The sequence below is a fragment of the Balaenoptera acutorostrata genome, chromosome 17 (assembly GCF_949987535.1).
Source record: "Balaenoptera acutorostrata chromosome 17, mBalAcu1.1, whole genome shotgun sequence".
Classification (NCBI taxonomy): Eukaryota; Metazoa; Chordata; class Mammalia; order Artiodactyla; family Balaenopteridae; genus Balaenoptera; species Balaenoptera acutorostrata.
In genome coordinates, this window is record NC_080080.1 from 34,754,490 (window position 1) to 34,774,422 (window position 19,933).

The 19,933-nt window shown below is 36.3% G+C and overlaps 1 protein-coding gene and 1 pseudogene across 1 annotated transcript in view; both read left to right on the forward strand.

Annotated features, from left to right (window-relative positions):
- The window catches only part of UBR5 (ubiquitin protein ligase E3 component n-recognin 5), a 142,883-nt gene that overhangs the window by 106,289 nt on the left and 16,661 nt on the right, over window positions 1-19,933 (forward strand). Inside the window, exons 33-47 of the mRNA XM_057532432.1 lie at window positions 910-1,070; window positions 1,191-1,430; window positions 6,673-6,796; window positions 7,433-7,544; window positions 8,496-8,627; window positions 9,016-9,273; window positions 9,542-9,810; window positions 9,983-10,194; window positions 12,826-13,056; window positions 13,542-13,615; window positions 14,831-15,003; window positions 15,099-15,212; window positions 16,126-16,346; window positions 17,775-17,895; window positions 17,998-18,096. Of these exons, the coding sequence (XP_057388415.1) occupies window positions 910-1,070; window positions 1,191-1,430; window positions 6,673-6,796; window positions 7,433-7,544; window positions 8,496-8,627; window positions 9,016-9,273; window positions 9,542-9,810; window positions 9,983-10,194; window positions 12,826-13,056; window positions 13,542-13,615; window positions 14,831-15,003; window positions 15,099-15,212; window positions 16,126-16,346; window positions 17,775-17,895; window positions 17,998-18,096 (2,541 nt within the window). The remainder of the gene's footprint in view (window positions 1-909; window positions 1,071-1,190; window positions 1,431-6,672; window positions 6,797-7,432; window positions 7,545-8,495; window positions 8,628-9,015; window positions 9,274-9,541; window positions 9,811-9,982; window positions 10,195-12,825; window positions 13,057-13,541; window positions 13,616-14,830; window positions 15,004-15,098; window positions 15,213-16,125; window positions 16,347-17,774; window positions 17,896-17,997; window positions 18,097-19,933) is intronic.
- Window positions 3,583-6,650, forward strand: LOC103006749 (peptidyl-prolyl cis-trans isomerase D-like; annotated as a pseudogene).

The window sequence follows — 19,933 nt, forward strand, 5'->3', positions numbered from 1 at the left end:
CTAGAGTGTATTAAAAATACAACAGTATAAAAATGTATGAAGCAGTGTTCAAAATTAATAGTAACTCAGTGCGAATTTTTTTTAAATATCTCTTTTTGCTGTGAAATTAGAAAAGAATGTAAACTATAAAACCCAGTGCTGATGAGACTTGGACACTGATGAGGTGGCATTGCATTTGGTACTCCTTTGGAAAACAACTTGTCAGTGTCAAGAGCCATAAAACTAACATTGCCCTCAGAAGTTTTCATAAAGAAATAATCTACAATATGAGAAAGAAAAAAATTGTGTCACAGAATAATGCAAAATTGAAAAACAGAAACACTTATGGATCCAATAATAGAGGACTATTGACTCAAGTCAACCACTTACTGAAATGTAATGCAGTGATTTAAAAATAAAGGTTATTTTAAGTAACATTTAAAAAACAACAGGGAAAACAACGTGGAATTGGGTGTTCTCTGTAATTAGCAACTTTATGATACACCATGTGTAGAAATGCGACTAGAAAGTAATGGTTAAGTGAGAGGGATGGGATTATGAATATATTAATATAAATATTTGAGTCTACTCTGATGTTTTGGTAAGTACCCTGTACTGAGTGAAATATATTCTTTCTCTGATCTGATATATTAGGTATTGTTCTGCTAAGTAGTAAGTGATATTCATAGGAGTTTGAGACTAAAAAACAAGAGATCAGACATTTGAGAACCACTGTAGGTCAAGCGTAGTCATGGTGGGCATGTGGCATAAATTAATCACTGACATTGTAATTGTTTTGGTTAAATATATTTTGATGTTTTTGTTACGAAATGTTAATATCGAAAAAGTGTTAGAACTTTTTCCTTTATGAATGTCTAAACATCTTACGAGATGTCTCAACATTAATAGAGTGGATTACTATTTTTAAAGCTTTTAGATACTCTACTAGGTACACTAGTGAAAGAACTCCAAAACAAATACACACCGGGACGTAGAGAAGAAGCTATTGCTGTGACAATGAGGTTTTTGCGATCGGTTGCAAGAGTTTTTGTCATTCTTAGTGTGGAAATGGCTTCATCTAAAAAGAAAAAGTAAGGCATTCTTTTTTATTTTGGCTTCTATATAATTTTGCTCACATTTTTTTGTGATAGTGATAAAATTTTGTATATGAAAGGATTCAGAAGATTCCTGTATTTCCCTTTTTGCTCTAGCAACTTTATTCCACAACCAATTGGAAAATGTAAGCGTGTATTCCAAGCACTGTTACCTTACGCAGTAGAAGAATTGTGCAATGTAGCAGAGTCACTGATTGTTCCTGTCAGAATGGGTATTGCTCGTCCAACTGCACCTTTTACTCTGGCAAGTACCAGCATAGATGCCATGCAGGGCAGCGAGGAATTATTTTCAGTGGAACCACTGCCACCACGACCATCATCTGATCAGTCTAGCAGGTAAATTTCTGTCTGGTAACAGATTCTGATTAATTCTTTCTCTGGAAATGTCACAAATGTTACTAAAACCTTTGCATAAGCACTCAGGTCCTGTACAGGATCATTTGTGTAACAAATGGTAAAGATTTTACTTAGTTTGGAACATGTGAAAAGCACTTTAAAAACTACATGTGTCTACATATCTAAAGTAATAGATCTATAGTTGTGGGGTTTTTGTTTGTTTGTTTGGAAAAGCGCACTATTTTTATTATGCCAGTAAAGTAATCTGGTAAGAAAGTTTACTTTAGACTTCTGTACTTCATTACTTTCTGGTTTTTCTTACCTTTAAATATAGCCTGCTATAAGGCCAAGTTGAAGAATGAAAAGCCTTGTTAACTTTCTCTGTGTCCAAAGCCTTGGGTTAGGGGGCAGCTTGTTATATAATCTAAATAACAAACAGAATGGTGGCATTTAAAAATATTCTCTACAACCATATTATATAGGATAAGGCTAAAACAATTCAATAATAAAAATGTTTCTAGTTATAAGATTACATATTCTTAAATCTCATTTTTCCGTTTGTTTGATAGTTTCCCTAACTAGGCTCTAAGTTTGCTGAGTCAGAATGTTTAGAAACTAAAATGTTCTGGTGTCTTTTATCACAGTGCTTCTCAAATTTTAATATGCATGCAAATCACTTGGGTATCTTACTAAAATGCAGAGGCTGATTCTGGAGGTCTGCGTGGGGCCTGAGATTCTGTATTTCTTAGGAACTTTCAGGTAGGACAGTGCCAATACTTCTGCTTTAGGGGCCGCACTTCTGAGTTGCAAGGTTTTAGAGATCTTTCGCAAATACTTGTTTATTTTATTTGGTTTTCTCAAGTCTGATTTTGTTACTGTGTGCATGTGCTACTAGTGTTTTAATAAGGATCTTTTGGAGCTGAAGACCCTTATTCCTCTTTTCTGGAAAACAACTGTGTGTTAATAAAGCCCTTCTTTAGTATTTGGGCCAGTTCCCAAGACTTGTTCTTTGGTTTTCATCTGTGTTGTTGTTGAGTGTCTGCTCTCTCTCATTATTCTCATTATTACTCCATATGATGCCAGTATGTATCCCAACTTTGCCTTTATTGTCTGGTCTCCTAGGACACCCTGGAATCTAAAGTCCAGGTTTGTCTATAGAAGTTTTCTAATGGTAGCCTTGTCACTGATATACTTCCAGGATTTGCTGAAAACTGTAATAAATCAAGCTGTATGTTTTCAGACTTGGCGAACATGTCTCATTATGCAGTGGTTCTGCAAGCAGAACCTCTGTGTGTTCATGTGACGCTTCTGATCCTGAGGCCCTGTGACGAGCCCCCCATTTACTTATGTGGTATCACCTGGTGAATTCTTTGTACCCTTCCCTTGGTTTTGTTCCAGAACATAAAAGTTTTTATCTGTTGAACAGATTTTGGGATCATCTCATCTATAAACAATGCCCATATCCTGTTCCTACTGTTTTCAAGATTTTTTGTCAGCTTGCCCTGCTTTTTAGTCGTTTTATTAAAATACTGTGCACTCTTAAACTTTCCTCTTCATTCTTCTTGGTTGGTTCTTTGGCCGATCTCTGATGTCTTCCCAGAAGGTCTCATATGATAATCAAGAGATAATAGTGCTAATGTTTTCTACAACTGTTGATATAATATAGAAGTCCTTCATTGTAATAAAGTACAGTCACTCCTCACAAGAGTGTATTTTGACCAGTGTTCCAAGAATGTATTAAAAAGTACACCCTTGACCAGTCTCTGGGATTTCCCATATCTTGGATGGTAGGTGGTGTAGAGCAGCGGTCGGTCCCCAACCCTTCTGGCACCAGGCACCGGTTTCGTGGAAGACAGTTTTTCTACGGACCGGTAGTGGGGGGTTGGGGGGGATGGTTCAGGCGGTAATTCGAGCAGCAGTGGGGAGCCCCAGATGAAGCTTTGCTTACTCCCTGCTCCTCTCCTGCTGTTCGGGCCCGGTTCCTAAAGGGCCGCACGGACCAGGAGCGGTGCTCGGCCCAGGGGTTGGGGACCGCTGGTGTATATCACTCCATTGAGTGTAAAGTCTTGAGTTGAATAGCTTTGCTTTTTTATGTTGCTTCCCTACACCTCTTTAAAACTCTTCTGTCCTTATTAATTAATCTGTTTCTACTCTACCTGCCAAATGGTGCGTTATTGTAGAATGTGGAGAACTGAAGGGAGGGGATGATTGGAGAATATTCCCAAAGGATGGATCTGGTGACAGTCATCCAGACTTCCCCAAGGATGCAGACATAGATTTAAAAGATGTAGATAAAATTTTATTAATTAATGGAAGACTTAAAAAACATTGGAAATACGTTCTTCAAATCCCAGAACTGGGAGATGGCCATTAAAAAATACACAAAAGTTTTAAGGTATGTGGAAGGCTCGAAGGCTGCTTCTGAGAACACAAGTAGAGCAAAGCTGCAGCCTGTCGCTTTGAGCTGTGTGCTGAATATCGGCGCTTGCAAACTGAAGATGTCCGATTGGCAGGGAGCAGTCGACAGTTGTTTGGAGGCCCTTGAAATAGATCCAGCAAATACCAAAGCACTGTACTGTAGAGCCCAAGGATGGAAAGGACTAAAAGAAATATGATCAAGCATTGGCTGATCTTAAGAAAGCTCAGGAGATAGCACCAGAGGATAAAGCTATCCAGGCAGAATTGCTGAAAGTCAAGCAAAAGATAAAGGTGCACAGAAAGATAAAGAGAAGGCAGCTTATGCAAAAATGTTTGCTTAATAAGGAATTCAGTTTTGCTTAAATATGCATTGATTATATAAAGCAAATAAGACAATTTAAGGGTTTTGTCTATTATGTATGATCCCTAATGTGTTCTGCCATTGTTTACAGTCTAGGAATGTGGGTAGGGATTCACTCTTAATAGACCAGTGTTACAAAATATGGTGACGTTGATTTCGTTTTAAATGGCTCTCTGCATTACTCACAAAGGATAATGGTGTCCAGTGTATTTTAAACTCCTAGACACATCTTGTTTTAATAAACAGATGAAAACTTAAAAAAAAAAAAGAAAAAGAGGACCACATCTCATAATAACAGCGGTTACTGAAATTTTAGTATGAACTCGAGGAACTTTCTTAAGCATCATATATGTATTTAATCTAAAATCTGTTTTTAATTTTCCCAATAACTAATAGATACCCACTATCATCCTAATTTTAGAAGTGAGGAAACTGAGGCTCAGAGCAGTTAGATAATTTGTTCAAGGTCACACAGCTGTTAAAGTTTAGAGATATTTGGAGGTAATTCTAGATAGATATTTTCCTTTTTCCTATATCCCTGTATATTAGATGGCAGAGTAGAGAGAGAAATTGCTGCTTTGTGCTTACTGATAGTGTTGATGCATTGGATTAACCAACACCGAAGCCCACCCTACTTCATAGCACAAATTGCAGTCCTAAACTCTCACGGGTGCCGCCTTGTAATCAGAAGTTCTCTGAAGAGACTTTTTCCTGTCCCCATCTAGCCATGGCTGATGTAGGTAAATCTCTTGAAACCTGTTGCTCTTTCTTGATTTATATTTGGCTTTATGTATGTGAGGGGGGACAAAGGAGGGGATTTCTACGACGTAACTTCTACTTTGCTTAGACCCCAGACCTTTTCTTGTGAAATCTATGGCTCCTGAAACTCTAGCCTAAGAGACGTCAGCAGATACCTCTGGTGTAAATGGTGGCACCATTGTCACTAGGATAGTTGTGCTTTGTTTTTGTTTAAATATTTTATTTAGTATTTTTAGGTGTTCCGTAGCAAGAGGGATTTCTCTGCACAATCTGGCAAACTGCTGGAAATAGGAGTCCCCAAAACTTGAAAGTATTTTAACAACTTCTGTTAGGACTGGATTTCAGGACTGTGGTGCTTCATTGTGCCAGGAAGTGGGGAAGAAATTAAATCATGGTGTGAAGAAAACTGAAGCTCATTTCTAAATGGGGAGTTACAATATGTTCTGTGTATTGGCGGTAACCTACCTACTAAGTTCATAACTTCTTAAAGTAACTACTTTGAGAATACTATTGGTCTTGTGGATGTTTGTTCCAGGCTGTTTTTTTAAAGAAGAAATACTCATTGACTGTGGCTTGACATAATGTTAACTTTTATTTTTTAATATTGAAAATGTTGAAATCCTAGTGCTTGGAAATATCCTTATCTATTTATATTTTCCCTTTTTCAAAAATATTAATATATAAATTAGTTTTGGGTATACAACACAGTGCTTTGATATATTTATACTTTATAAAGTGATCACTGAATTAAGACCAGTTACCATGTGTTATCTCTTCAGATTTTCTTTTAGCCTCTTCAATCCACTGTCTGAATTACCAGTTACTTAAATTTCTAGTATTAAACAGCAGATTTCTGTTTATTTGAAAGCAGAGTGTCTAAGTTGACTTTTCACGTGTAACTGGTTTGATTTTCATTTCTCAGAGCCGCTGAGGTGAGGAAAGAACACTATCAGTGTAAACACTTAAAGGTCCTTTCATCTCTTTTAGACTGTGTTTCTTAATCTGTAAATAAAGTATAATAGTTAGGTCACAGGGTTATTAAACAACCATCTTCTGATCTCTGACCTGCACTTTAAACTGCATTCTCTGGTTCTCCTCTTTTATAACGGAGGCATCTGTCCATTCTTGGCTGTTTCCAAGTCACATTTTTAAGAAAGTGAAATTTTGCCACCAGTCATCTTTTGTTATGATTCTATTTTAAAATCATACTTTTGAACTTATTTTTTTCCCAGTACTCATCAGCAGGTCAGTGGTTAATAAGCTGGTGCAAAGTAGGTCATGTCAGTCAAGTCTTTTAAAAAGAGTAGGTCACAGCACACTTTCATTAGTGGATGAATGCTGCTTTCAGAGCCTTTGGAAGTTGAAAGGTTTAGCAGTGGAAAAGGAAAAATTTTCCCCGTAGAAATACTTCAGTGGGAAGGACTCATAAAAGTATGTGCATTAACACAGATTTGAAATGCCTTACTAAAAAGTAAAAACAATTCTGAGATTTATATGTTAAATCTCTGGTAAAATGATTTCTTTGGGGTTCATATTATCTGATATACCATAGATTAATTATTGTCGGTTTCCAAGAAATTTTAGGTCAGATTTAAAATAGCATCCTAGCAAGTGAATCACGTTGAATAACACTGAGAAGCATAAACGTCTGAGCTGTGTATCAGAGGTGTGGCAGCAGTGTGCTCATAACCTGATTCCTTACAGCTCCAGTCAATCTCAGTCATCCTACATCATCCGGAATCCACAGCAGAGGCGCATCAGCCAGTCACAGCCTGTTCGGGGCAGAGATGAAGAACAGGATGATATTGTTTCGGCAGATGTGGAAGAGGTGGTTTTAATTGTTTTAACTGTGGTAGATGAGAGGCTTTTATTTGGGAGGGAAGGGGAAAGTAGTCACAAGAAGTTTATTAATAATAGCTTAACTACTATTGATAATAATAGCTTACATGTTATATGCTTCCACCTTTTAGACTTTTGTTATGTGTTCTCATTTGTGGTTATACATCTTAAAATATGTTAGTAATCCTTGATTTACTGGATAATAAAAAATTAGAAACATAAACCTGTTCTACTTAAGGGTTCATAGAAAAGATATTCTCAATGTTAAAAAAGGTTTTAGTAGTTTTGTGCAATGTATTCGAAGGTAGACAGGGTACTGCATATTTATTATATAAATTTTATAATTGCAGAAGTTTAAAAAAACATATACTCCCAATACAATTTTTATACTTCTAATTTTAAGGTTCTGTGTATGGACAGTAATCATAAACTTTGGGATATGTGGGCATAATTTTTGATACCAAAGTATCACTAGCAACTGAAGATTTTGAAAACTGCTTAGTGTTACAATTCCCTATAGTTAGGGATCTTTGTATTTTAGTTTACTGAATGCCGTGGAGAAGTACTGGTAGAGATGTGGGTTTATTATGTACTTTGATGGTCTACAAATAAGATCTGGATTTAGGTTGAGGTGGTGGAGGGTGTGGCTGGAGAAGAGGATCATCATGATGAACAGGAAGAACATGGGGAAGAAAATGCTGAGGCAGAGGGACAACACGATGAGCATGATGAAGACGGTATGCAGGTTATTTGAGAAATCATTCAGTATGAGAAAGTCGGGTACTTTTAAGAGATATTAATAGAGAGAAAAGTGTATTTGATGTGTAGTGAAATGTTCATATTTATGCCAGGGGATTCTGTAGTATCAGAATTTGAGGAGGTAGCTATATACATATGTAGACATAAATATATATACTTTTATATATTTACATGTAGAAAATAATGTATCCTCTTTCCTTTTACCTTTTGGTTTACACTTTCTTCTTAAAAGGCTTTTAGAAATTAAAATAATCATAACCACATAACATTTGAAAATTAGAGAAAAGGAAAATAAATAACCCATAATCCCACCCAGATGCTAACAGTTCGTATTTTCCCTTTCAGTCCTCCCCTGTACTGCCCCATTCCCATGCATGTCTTTTAGATATTGTATGTGTAAATTTTTTTTACTTTGTTTTTTGACTTTGGCCTTTTTGCTACATAGTCATCATAACCATTCTTATTAGTAGCCATAGGATGGACTTTTGGGGATCAGCTTTATTGAGGTATAATTGACATACAATAAACTGCACATACTGAAAATTTATAACTTAATATGTTTTGACGTGTATGTGAAGTACGAAGGATACACATGTTTAACCTTCCCCTCTTGGAATCCCAATATGTAAAGCAGATGAAAATGGAGCAGTGGAGCTACCAGAGCCCTGTCCACTGGCTGGAGTCCTCCTGCCTGACATTTTTTACCTAAGGCTCTGCAGGCCAGATTTTGAATCTGTGTCTACTGAGTACCATAATTTACCTGGTCATTCTTCTGCTAAGCGGGCAGTCGTGCATACTCTAGTAGTTATCACTTCTCTCTGCGCCCCCGACCCCTCGCAGTTCCCACCCTCACGATATTCTAGCTTATCAGCCTGACTTGATCCACAGTGAGTTTGTACCTTTTCTTATTATTTAAATATATTTGCTAGGGAGTGACATGGAGCTGGACTTGTTAGCAGCAGCTGAAACAGAAAGTGACAGTGAAAGTAACCATAGCAACCAAGATAACGCTAGTGGGCGTAGAAGTGTTGTCACTGCAGCAACTGCTGGCTCAGAAGCAGGTATGTTACCTTCTCTTGGCAACTTTCTTGCTTATACTAAGGCTGTGTGTGTAGAATTGGTTAAACTGTGCTCAGTATAATATGCACAGGGGTAGCTAACCCTTTTATTAACTTCATCCATTTCTCCATAGATATGAGTGAAGATTATTATTTCAATGACTTTTTTTTTTTTTTTTTTTTTTTGCTTTTCTGGTTTTTAAATAATAGATTATTTCTAAGGTTCATTTAAGAGTTCTAGTTGAACTATTTCAATGATGGGGTTTGTGGACTATTGGATACAGTCTGGCATTCTGTTTAATATGTATATATTCCTGAATGAGGGGGTACACTGTAATTTTAGATATCAACAAACTCACAATGATTTTGGTTTTAAACATTAAAAACTTAGGTGCGAGCAGTGTTCCTGCCTTCTTTTCTGAAGATGATTCGCAATCAAATGACTCGAGTGATTCTGATAGCAGCAGTAGTCAGAGTGACGACATAGAACAGGAGACCTTTATGCTTGATGAGCCATTAGAGAGAACCACGAATAGCTCCCATGCCAACGGTGCTGCCCAAGCTCCCCGTTCCATGCAGTGGGCTGTCCGCAACACCCAGCACCAGCGGGCAGCTAGCACAGCCCCTTCTAGCACATCCACACCAGCAGGCAAGTCTGTAAACTTGGTGTTCCTAAGGTTTAAAAATTATGCATGTTCCTCTAGAGAACAAATTAAATAATTTCAGAATAGTTCTTCATTGATTTGCTGAGTTCAAATACAAAATTCTCTCCCCTAAATTAGTGTGGTTTAAGAAAATGCTCATTTACCACATTTACTAATGTAATTGATCTTTTAGTTTAAATATATAGTGTTAGTGAAACACAATTAGCAACTAACATTAGCTTATTGTGGTTGTCCTTTTTTTTTCCCTTATAGCAAGTTCAGCAGGTTTGATTTATATTGATCCTTCCAACTTACGCCGGAGTGGTACCATCAGCACGAGTGCTGCAGCTGCAGCAGCTGCTTTGGAAGCTAGCAATGCCAGCAGCTACTTAACATCTGCAAGCAGTTTAGCCAGGGCTTATAGCATTGTCATCAGACAAATCTCGGATTTGATGGGGCTTATTCCTAAGTATAATCACCTAGTATACTCTCAGATTCCAGCAGCTGTGAAATTGACTTACCAAGATGCAGTAAATTTACAGGTATGAAACCACTGCAAAGTTACTCATTCAAATATATTTTTTGGCTGTCTGTTATGAGAATTCCAGTATAATGGGAATTAATGTTACAAGTACTTAAATGTCTATATCATACTACTCTATCGAACGTAACTTTATCTGGATAGTTTTAACTGTTTTAGTTTGGTCTTTGTAGAACTATGTAGAAGAAAAGCTTATTCCCACTTGGAACTGGATGGTCAGTATTATGGATTCTACTGAAGCTCAATTACGTTATGGTTCTGCATTAGCATCTGCTGGTGATCCGGGACATCCCAATCATCCTCTTCATGCTTCTCAGAACTCAGCTCGCAGAGAAAGGATGACTGCACGAGAAGAGGCTAGTTTACGAACGCTTGAAGGCAGACGGTATGAAATTCTTTGTTTATGCTTGTATGTTTAGACAGAACCCTTATAGCCTAGAAGTTTAGAGCTTTTTGATTGCTATTACATAAGACCTCACTCTGTTGTAAAGGAGGAAATACGTGCCTTGCATTACTTCTTTTAAATTGTTGTGTAGTTGAAGCAAAATAAGTTATAATCCAAGCTATTTTTTAAAAATTCATTCATGTTGTAGGAATCTGATACTAAATTCTTCTCATTTTTGAAGTAGTTGGTCTACAGCCTTGTCTCATTCCCCAGGCCTCCCCCCTTGAAAGGCATATATTCATAGAAAGGCTTATTTTGACCATGATTAAATATGAATATACTTTGTACTTGGAAAGGAGAAAGTCTGTTTGATTACCTAAGCTGCTCTTTGGTTTCTAAAATCAAATTTCTTTTTCTACCTCCTCCAGCCTGCTGAATCATAATTAAAGTATATTTGTTTATGTATTTATTGTGTTCTTTCTATTCAGTTATAAAATGACCTTTTTCAGGACTAGAAATTAGCCCAAACATTGAAACTAGATTAGTGGCAGTGCTGTATAGTGAAAATGTCCCATCCCTGAAGTCGAAGTCCTAGAATTTGTTTCTAGCTTTGGCTCAGGCTAAACAACCTTGCTACTTTTGGGTGGACCATAAATGGAGGAAAGACAAGGGTCTAGGAGACTGCTTAGGAAACTTAACAAGACTATGGTTGGAGTCTACAAGAGAAGTAATAGTTACCGAAGTAGGGCAGTGAAGGCCAGTGAGGAGAGAGGGCTGAAATCATACAAACAGAACTTAGGGCCGTGTTGGGGGATGGAGCAGGGAGGAGGCAGAATTTACATCTTCTGAATGTAGATTCTGAATAACTAATATGAAAATTAAAAGAAAAATCTAGAGGAGTAGAGTGGACATACCTGCTTTTTGAACATGCTGAGAACTGGGAGAGGATTTAGTGGAAATGTTTAGTATGCAAAATTGAACGCTTGGCAAAGAGACCTGGATTAGAGATAAAGACTTGAGAGGCAGCAGCTTTCCTGTCCTAGGAAGCCTGCTCCACCAGCAGACACAAGCCTTGTCTTCACTAGGCTAGTCACTACGCCAAAGAACACAGATTTCTGATAATAGATTTTCATTGGTGATAGGGTTCCCTTTTCTGTCTTGCTCCCACTCTGACTCTAATAGCTTTATTGAGATGTAGTTCATATACCATACAGTTCACCCATTTGAAGTATACAGGTCCACAGTTTTGGGTATGCTGTGCAACCATCATCACAATTAATATTAGAATATTTTATTCGTTTCCACAAGAAGCCCCATACCTATTAGCAGTCACCTCCCGTTTTCCCCTACTTTCTGATCCTAAGCAACCACTGATTTACTCTCTGTCTCTATAGATTTGCCTATTCTGGACATTTCATATAATGGAATCATACAATATGTGGTTTCTTTTACCTAGCATAATGGTTTTAAGGTTCATCCATGTTTAGCATGTATCAATACATTATTTCCTAGTATTCCATGTCACATTTTGTTTTTCCATTCATAAGTTGATGGACATTTGGGTTGTTTACACCTTTTGACTATTATGAATAATGCTGCTATGAACAGATTGTGTACAGTTTTTCGTGTAGATAATGTGTTTTCAATTATCTTGGGTATATGTATCTAGTTGTGGAATTGCTGGATCATATGGTAACTCTCTTTAACCTTTTGAGGAACTGCCAGACTGTTTTCCAGTGTGACTGCACCATTTTACATTCCCAATAGCAGAGTATAAAGTTTCTAATTTCTCCACATCCTTGCCAACACCTGTTATTATATGTCTTTTGGATTATAGCCATCCTAGTGGGTATGAAGTGGTTTCTCATTGTGGTTTTGATTTACATTTCTGTAATGGCTGATGGTAATGAGCATCTTTTCATGTGCTTATTGGCCATTTGTGTATCTTTGGAGAAATGTCTATTTAGATGTTTTACACATTTTAATTGGCCTCTGTTTTTATTATTGAATTTTATGAGTTCTTTATATAGTCTGGATACAAGTTCCTTTCAGATAACAGGATTTGCAGAAATTATGCCCCATTCTGTGGATTGTCTTTTCATTTTCTTGAAGGTGTTGTTTGAAGGACATAACGTTTTTTAATTTGGGTAAAGTCCAGTGCTCTTTATTTTCTTTTGTTGCTTGTGCCTTTGGTGTCATTTTAGGCACACTTTTAGGTTCTCAAAGTGTGGTTCCCAGAATAGCAGCATCAAGATCACCTAAGAGCTTGTTAGAAATATAAATTTTGGGTCCTACCCTAACCCATTCTTACTGAAACTATAGAGGTGGGTCCAACAACCTGTTTTCACAAGCCCTCCAGGTGATTTTGGTGGACACTGAAGTTTGAGAACCATTGTCTGTAGGGAAGGAGTATCTTCTGCCAATCCAGAGGACACTGGAATTTCTTTCCTTTATAAATGTATACAGTACTGTAAATAATATACAATGGTTATATTTCTAAGGCAGAGCCCAGGCGTAATGAGTTTTTATTTATGGATAGTCTCAGTTCCTAATTTTGCATATTTATAACAGTGGTAAATTTCACATTTGTGTTCTTTTTGTAAACATCTTCATTTCTTTTTACTCCTATAGACGTGCCACATTGCTTAGTGCCCGTCAAGGAATGATGTCTGCTCGGGGCGACTTCCTAAATTATGCTCTGTCTTTAATGCGGTCTCATAATGATGAGCATTCTGATGTTCTTCCAGTTTTGGATGTTTGCTCATTGAAGCATGTGGCATATGTTTTTCAAGCCCTTATATATTGGATTAAAGCAATGAATCAGCAGACAACATTGGATACACCTCAGCTGGAACGCAAAAGGTAGCCATACTTGCCGTGAGATTGTTTTAAGAAATACTTGCTGTGGTCTCCATTAGTACATTGTCTGATTTTTGGAGTAAGGAGAACATCGCAAACAGGAACATTTCATGTGGGCAGGTGGGCTTGAGTCCATCCAGCCGCTCTCCATAGCTACTCCTCACTTAAAACATGAAACCTAAGAATCCAGTTAAGCTTTATGCTTTGAGGTAGTTTGTCCTGATTGTTTTATCATGTTTTCTATTAGAGTTTGTGTAAGCACTCACTATTTCTTGGTGTGATTAGCCTTTTGCTTCTGTTGAACCTATTTTGTAGTTGTAGTACATTTGGCTGATTAGTCTACCATTCCCAGAGTCTGAAACTTTATCCCAGTGTTTGAAATTGGTTAGATACTAAACTAACCTTTCCAGTATTTTTTGCATCACCTTTGCTCCTGTTCATATAGCACAAAATACTTCATGTAAAATGACTCACTTGTCTTTTTAAAGGACACGAGAACTCTTGGAACTGGGTATTGATAATGAAGATTCAGAACATGAAAATGATGATGACACCAATCAAAGTTAGTGTACAGAAAATCTGCTAATCTACTTCAAGAAATGGCTGCCTCAGTATTTCCCCTTCAAGCTTTTTAACTTCATTATTTTCTGTCTGGGTGGGAATTTCTCTTTTCTTTTCTATGTCCCATTCCTTGCATTTTCTGTCCATTTTTCCTTATATATCCTTGCATTAATTACTTCATAAATAAGGATGAGTTAAAGAAATATTATAAACTTTTCAACAGTCAATATTTTTTCTATTTTGACGTTGTATCTCTCCTTTGCATTTCTCTTAATTTTATGTTTACCTTTATTCTTAAGTGTGTTGGTACTACGTACATTTGAATAAAGTCTTAGCAGAACCTTTGCTAATATTGATGCAAAATAGACTGAGTCAAGAAAATGGAAAATACCAGTTATAACTCCCTATTTCATCAAAACTCAACAGTTAATGCAATAAAAAAGAGAGAAAATATTCCAAATTCAAGAAATTTGGGGATTTTCTACACTCTTAGTTGTAGCTTTCAGGTATAATTTCAAGTAGAATTAAAATACTTTTCCAGTGGGGTCAGATAGTCCGCTTGCCTGTTTCTTTTTATCACGTAGTACTTTGTTTAGGCCTGGGAAAGACAACTTAACTTTAACTGCTATTTTTTGAGAACCCAGCCATAGCTCACTGCTATTTTCACAGCATACTGTAAGCACTGACAAAAGTTTTATTCCATTAATGGGAGTTGGTGCTGGTGTGCTGATTTCCTGTTGGGATGCATGAGCTGCCCAGACATTTCTCTGTTTATCTTCTTATAGAGGAATCAGAACTTAAAAGTAAGCAAATGCTCAAATTTTAGCCCCTTTTTTGGAGTCATCAGTGAGCCAGGTCCTGAACATGCTTAGGAAACTAGCTATATTCAGGTCTAAATCTCTAGAGAGAGAAGAGGTGGATGTGGGTAGTGTCTGTCCAATACAAAATGGAACAGTATTTGTTACTGCTAATAGTTTTTGCAAGTTTTTATTGTGTTAAAATACACATAAATGAAATTTATCATTGTAACCATTTTAAACCAGTATTTTGAATTACCACTTTAAAATATCAAAATTTTGGACTATCAACTTGTTTTCGAGTGGCATTAAAATTTTATAAAGAGATAACAGGAATTTTGGATTGAGCAGATGTAGATCCTTTTACCCTTCCCCAATAATTAATTTTTTAAAAAAACATTTTATCTCTTTATGTTTAGGTGCTACTTTGAATGATAAGGATGATGACTCTCTTCCCGCAGAAACTGGCCAAAACCATCCATTTTTCCGACGCTCCGACTCCATGACGTTCCTTGGGTGTATACCCCCAAATCCATTTGAAGTGCCTCTAGCTGAAGCCATCCCCTTGGCTGATCAGCCACATCTGTTGCAGGTGATTCACATAAACCAGCCTTAAGGTTTCTTTTTGGTTGAATTTACTTTTTTAAAGTGTTCAATGTAACTGTAATATTTTTATTAAAATTCCAGCCAAATGCTAGAAAGGAGGATCTTTTTGGCCGTCCAAGTCAGGGTCTTTATTCTTCATCTGCCAGTAGTGGAAAATGCTTAATGGAAGTTACAGTGGATAGAAACTGCCTTGAGGTAAGATAGTAAAAATCTTCGCAATGTAATATTTGTGAGTTGAATGCTTATCCCAGCATCTAGTTTTTTGGAAATGCATTCAGAATATTATATTTACCCAAATAACAGAAGTATCAGAAATTCTTGCCTTATGATATAATTAAAGGAATTCCAGCACTGTCATTAGTCTGCTTTGAGACTAAGTTGCTGTGTTTGCCTGTTCTGGAGTTGATTGTTGTAATTCTGCTGAATATTTAAATTTTTGTACATATGAGCATATATAATATTGGCTTGTAACTTTTCTTTTTGAGTCTAGAATGGGAATAAATAAAGTAATATTAATGATGATGCCTAACATTTGTTGGATAATTCTATCTCCTGGGCACTGTCTCAATTAATCTTCACAACCATGTTGGGTAGAAAACATTATTATCCTGATTTTATGGGTAAGGCTTGGAGAGATTACATAAATTTCACGTGGGAATGTCTGTTGTTATACAACTAGTGAAGTGACAGATCTAGTTTTTAGATGAAAGTCTGATTTGAGAGCCTGAAATGATACTGTACTGTTTCTCCAGTGAAAAAGTAATAACACCATTTAAGAGCAGGCATATAGAAGACATGTACTTGAATAGAATTTTCTTTATTATCTAAGTGATAAAGGAGAATTTTATGTACATAAGACACTTAAGTAACCATAGATATTATAAAGATACTTATAAAAGTTCTCTGAGGCTGCTCTGGTAAGTGCACTGGAATTGGTGCTCATCCATGGGAATCAGATAGACAAGAAATAGATTGCATCTTTGTAGTTGAAGTGCCAGAAGGGAATTATTTAACTGCCATGTGATCTCTGTGGAGTATTAGTAAGTTGAAAAGGAAATCTAGTCAGTTTGTTTTTTAATATCTAACATTTAAATGTAAAAATTCATAGGTTCTTCCAACTAAAATGTCTTATGCTGCCAATTTGAAAAATGTAACGAACATGCAAAATCGGCAAAAAAAGGAAGGGGAAGAACAGAATGTGGTGCCAGAAGAAGCTGAGAGTTCAAAACCAGGGCCGTCTGCTCACGATCTCGCTGCACAGTTGAAAAGCAGTTTACTCGCAGAAATAGGACTGACTGAAAGTGAAGGGCCACCTCTTACATCGTTCAGGTACTTGCTAAGTGAAGATAGTTTTTCTATGCTATTACTTTATGGCTATTATAATTTTTGTAAGAGTTTTTATTTAGAAAATTTATAATTTTCTTTGTATTTTATTTGTATATAAATAATAGGATGAAATATTTGTGTTTTTCTAGTTTATAATCAGATATTTAAATATTAGAGTTTTCTGGATTTTTGTTTTTTTGTGACTGTTTTGTCATTGATTGGCATTCTGATTTTCTCCTTTTACTGAAGAAATTCTGACTCTGTTTTTAACGTTCAGTACTGAGTTAAAGTATATATCCATGTCAAATTGCCAATTATACACTTGTTAGCAGGAGCTCAGCTATGGGAGGGGAACATGCATGTGAAAAAAAAGAGCTTTATAGATTTGTGACTTTCACATTTGTTTGGGCTCACTCCTTTGCCAGGTTCACATTTAGTAAATCTCTTGCAAGAGGTAGGTTCTTTGCTTTCCCAGTAAAAATTTGCCTAGTATATACTGTGACTCAGTATGGCTAATCACCTAATGATTTGTTGAGTGTCTGCTTTATGCTGTATGATTTTTGGTTATGTAATGTCAGATTTTTTTTTTTTTCTTTTTGGTTTGCTTAGGAGGAGTTAAACTAGTTTAGGCAACTATATACATCTTATGTACACAGTCTAACAACAATAAAAGGCAAGGAAGAATTAGGGACTGGGATGGCCCAAGCTTCCTAGAGACAATATGATTTGAGCTGAGATAGTTCGAATGTGTAGAAGCAGATAGATTGAGGGAGAGAAGAATTAGAGGTAGAGAGACAAGCTATTACTCCTTCTGGCTAGTTGTTAAAAAGGGGGCTGAAGTAGAATATTGCCTTTGGGGATGAAAAGGAAACCATGGTTAGGAAAAGAAAACTTATGAAGGACTTGATCATTCTGGAGGGACCAAGGGAAGAATAAATTAAAATCTGTTCAAGTCTGTGCAGTAGGAAAATAGGTGGTACTATTGAAAGAAATCAGGAGGCATTGTCACTGTGGTGAAGAGGCCATATTCAGTTTCACCATGTTGAGTATGAGTTAAGTATGATTGAAGTGGATATATTTCACACAATGAAATTCTGGTCCATTGTGAACTAAAGAGGGGTCTGGGAATCATCTGGTGGAGACAGACATTGATTGGACTTTAAGGAGAGGAGGTAAAATTAAAGATGAAGAGAGAAGCCAGCTGGGGGATGTGTATCCTTACGTAAAGGACAGAAGGAATAATGGAGTAAAAATAAGTTCTCCAAGGAACGAGTAGCTATAGAAAAGTTCTCCATTAGAGAGGATGTGGTTTTGAATTACTTAAGATCTCAGAATATTAAAAGACCAAGTAATTACTGTTATTGACCAGAAACCAGGAAATTTTTAGAGTTGCCTAAACTGCTTCCCCCTCTCCCCTTAAACTTCTTACAGGCCACAATGTAGCTTCATGGGAATGGTCATTTCCCATGATATGCTGCTAGGACGTTGGCGCCTTTCTTTAGAACTGTTCGGCAGGGTATTCATGGAAGATGTTGGAGCAGAACCTGGATCAGTATGTATTTTGAGCACTTTACATTCTATTCTGCCGGATAAGAACATATTTCAGAGAATAATTCTGTCATGCATTTGTTTTGTTGTTGTTGTTTTTTTTAAGATCCTAACTGAATTGGGTGGTTTTGAGGTAAAAGAATCAAAATTCCGTAGAGAAATGGAAAAACTGAGAAATCAGCAGTCAAGAGATTTATCACTAGAGGTAAAGGTATTTAGATTTTCTTATCCTATACATATAGTATGCTATTTATATAAAATTTAAAAACAAATAACAATTTTGTTTAGGGGGGATATATACTATGTAATTAAAAATTTAAAGAAAATAAATGGTAATCACCAAATTTATAGTAATGGCTATCTCTGGCAGTTGATTTCCCAATGTCCTGTAATGATGAGCAATGGGTTTGTTCGTTTAAGTATCATTATGAACACATGGATTAAAACTGGTTGGATGTGCTTCATTTCATTGATGCTCAAATTATCTTTTCTGTGGCTAGCGAGAGTCCAATCTTTGACAACTTCCTTACTTTTTGATATGTCTCATTTTCTGTTATTTTCTGTCACAGACCTTAAATCAGCCATTTCTTCAAGAAGCCCTGCTTCCTTTTAGCAGGAAATTGTATTTTGAGATTATAATCTGGGCTCTAGGTTGCTCACTGCCTGTTGGGTTTGTCATTGTTTCTAGGCCCTTTAGTAGGAAATGCTCCTTCAAAAAAGGAAGAAGAAAATTATTTCATGAGTTCATACTGATACTCCTAATTCAAATTCAAGATTTAGGACCACAAGTTTGTTTTATTTTCACCTTTTAGTCTTTACTTCCTTTCTTCTGAACTGAATAATATCCAGCTTCCCAGCAACACTGATAAAATTACTCATTTGCTTTTATCCCACAGCATGCATACAACAGTCTTAGAATCATAACATCAACACCACTACCAACAAAATGATTATTGAAAATAGCTTAAGATTTATTTGCAGTTTTTGTTCTTAGAGCATATCCAATTGGAGATGTACAGTCAAAGTACATTGTTTAAAGTCACTTGAAATAATTCCTTTTGTGAGGCTTTGCTACCTACCATCTCATCTCCACACAATTAGGGCCTTTCAGTTCATTTTGCTTTCACTTTTTAGGGATTGCTCTCTCCTTTTTTTGACTTTGTTATGTTTCATAATTAATGTAAAATATCTACAGTTGCAAGGTCAACTCTGTAGAAGAAGGTTGTATTCAGAGAAATCTAATTTCCATTCCTGTCTCTTACTTTGTATTCCCCCTGCCCCCTTTCGGGTTTTTGTTTGTTTTTGTTTTTAGCTTATTTCCCTCCCACTTTCAAAAAATATATAATCCTGTGTGTGTGTATATTCATTACGCATCTCTCTCCTCCACTCCCACCCTGAGCATGCTATTATACATTTTACTCCGTCATGCTTTTCCCAGTTAACAGTATATCCTAGAGAGAAAGCCATGGCTATATATAGAGAGAGATGTTCTGCCTTCTTTTTTTCCAGCTACCTAGTGTTAGCACCACATTTTATGGCTGTATCAATTTTTTTCAACCGGTTTCCTATTGATAGACATTTGGGTTTGTTTCCAGTCTTTTGCTGTTACAAATAGAGATGTGATGAATAGCCTTATGTGTGTTTCTCTATTTGGCTGGCGTGTCTTTGAGATAGATAGACATGAGTCAAAGGGCATGTGTATATGTAATTTCATCAAATATTGGCAGATACCGCTACATAATGTCTGTATATTTTTGCACTTTCAACATCAACACAACAATGCCTGATTTTCCAAAGTCTTGCCAGCAGTTTGTTGTCAAATTTTTAGATTTTTGCCAATCTGATAGGCATTACGTATAATTTAAATTTGTATTTCTCTTATTATGAGCAAAGTTAAACTTTGTTTCATATATTTCATATATTATGGCTGCTTCTTTTTCTGGGAACTGTTTGTTGATATTTCTTGACCATTTTTCCTATTAAAGTGTTTTTTCCTCAATTTTTTTAGAAATGCTAAGTGTATATATACACTACGCATGAAT